This window comes from Chaetura pelagica, unplaced genomic scaffold, assembly GCF_000747805.2.
Source record: "Chaetura pelagica isolate M959 unplaced genomic scaffold, ChaPel_1.0 scaffold805, whole genome shotgun sequence".
NCBI lineage: Eukaryota > Metazoa > Chordata > Aves > Apodiformes > Apodidae > Chaetura > Chaetura pelagica.
In genome coordinates this window covers 12,161-13,747 of record NW_009953401.1, presented here as the reverse complement: position 1 = coordinate 13,747, position 1,587 = coordinate 12,161, and the positions used below count along the sequence as shown (strand labels likewise).

The 1,587-nt window shown below is 57.7% G+C and overlaps 1 protein-coding gene across 1 annotated transcript in view; it reads right to left on the bottom strand.

The window, feature by feature from the left end:
* Positions 1 to 1,514, bottom strand: part of TSTA3 (tissue specific transplantation antigen P35B) — a 4,632-nt gene extending 3,118 nt beyond the window's left edge. Inside the window, exons 1-4 of the mRNA XM_009998393.1 lie at positions 1,354 to 1,514; positions 1,084 to 1,198; positions 438 to 566; positions 289 to 362 (exon numbers count right to left, since the gene is read on the bottom strand). Coding sequence (XP_009996695.1) covers positions 289 to 362; positions 438 to 566; positions 1,084 to 1,198; positions 1,354 to 1,505 — 470 coding nt within the window. The 5' untranslated portion in view covers positions 1,506 to 1,514. The remainder of the gene's footprint in view (positions 1 to 288; positions 363 to 437; positions 567 to 1,083; positions 1,199 to 1,353) is intronic.
* Positions 1,515 to 1,587: the final 73 nt, after the last annotated feature.

Below are 1,587 nucleotides of genomic sequence, written 5' to 3'. Positions count from 1 at the left end.
CCAGGTGAGGTTGAGGTTGGATGTGGTGAACAATTCCTTCCTGGCAAGGGTTGTCAGGGCCTGGCCCAGGCTGCCCAGGGCAGGGGGGGAGTCCCCATTCCTGGAGGGGTTTCCAAGCCCTGGAGATGGTGCTGAGGGACATGGGGCACTGGTGGCCTTGGCAGGGCTGGGGGAACAGTTTGACTTGATATTGAAAGGTCTTTTCCAACCCAAAATGATTCTCTGATTCTACAACCCCAGGGTGCCCACGGGGGCTCCTCCATGTCACTCCCCCCCAAACCCTGGCACCTATTCTGGATGTCGATCATCCTCTTGGCATAGGAGTAGCCAAAGTTGGAGCTGTGAGGTGGCCCGTTGTGAATCTGGGGAGAAGAGAGCAGGGAGTTAAGCAGGGCAGGGACACCCCTGGGGCTCTGCACGGCGCTGGAGATGCTCACCATGCTCTCATTGATGGGGTAGGTTGTCTTGTCTGGGAAGATGCAGGTGGAGAGGCAGGAGACCACCTTCTGCACCCCTGTCTCGTAGGCTGAGTGCAGGACATTGTCATTGATGTGGATGTTTCTCCTCTAGGGATGGAGAGATTTGTCATAACTGTGGGGTGGGGACCCCCCAAAGCCCTTCTTCACCCTGTGGATGATAACTAGAGAAGCAACAGGAGCTCTGGTTTGGTCCTGGGAGCAGAGCAAGCCATGTCCCTGTGTCCTCACGTTCAAGGCCTCAAAGAGGGCAGGGAGTTACAGCATCCACAGGGACCTCCATACCCACCTTTTCATGGAATTATGGAGTGGTTTGGGTTGAAGAGACCATGAAGAACACCTAGATCCAACCCCCCTGCATGGGCAGGGACACCTCCCAGCAGCCCAGGCTGCTCCAAGCCCCATCCAACCTGCCCTTCAACACTGCCAGGGAGGGGGCATCCACAGCTTCCCTGGGCGACCTGGGCCAGGGTCTCCCCACCCCCATAATGAACGTCCAACCTAAATCCCTGCTTGTCCAGTTTTAATCCATTCCCCCTTGTCCTCTTGCCATATGCCCCAGTAAAAAAAAAAATGTCCCTCCCCTTGACTCTGCCCAAGTGCTCACCCAAAAATCCAGGTTGTAGCGGATGTTTTTGAAGAGCCCCCCAACCATGGCAGCCAGGTGGATGACATGGGTGGGCTTGTGCTTCTCAAACAGGGCTTTGGTCTCTGCTGCATTCCTGGGGTGGCTTTGGCCTCTGCTGCATTCCGGGGGTGGGAGATTTTGAGGGTTCAGTGGCGTGGGAGCAGATCTGGGGGGGGGGGTGGTGTGAGGCTGTGTGTTTGGGGAGGGGGTTGTTTTCCAAGTGAAAACCCACCCCAGGGTCCCACTCACGTCAGGTCGGCGTCTCTGGAGGACACAAAGATCCACTCCTCATCTGGCTGCCCCTCTCCATCAGCCACCACCTTCTCGATGGCTCTGCCCACCAAGCCAGTGCCACCTGTCACCAAGATGCGCCTGGACCTTGTCCCCAACTCCTCTGTCATGGCCAAAACCCTGGGGGAGGGAGGGGGGGGAGGCTAAGCTGGGGGTCACCTTCTGGACCACCCATCTCACCCCCACCCTGGT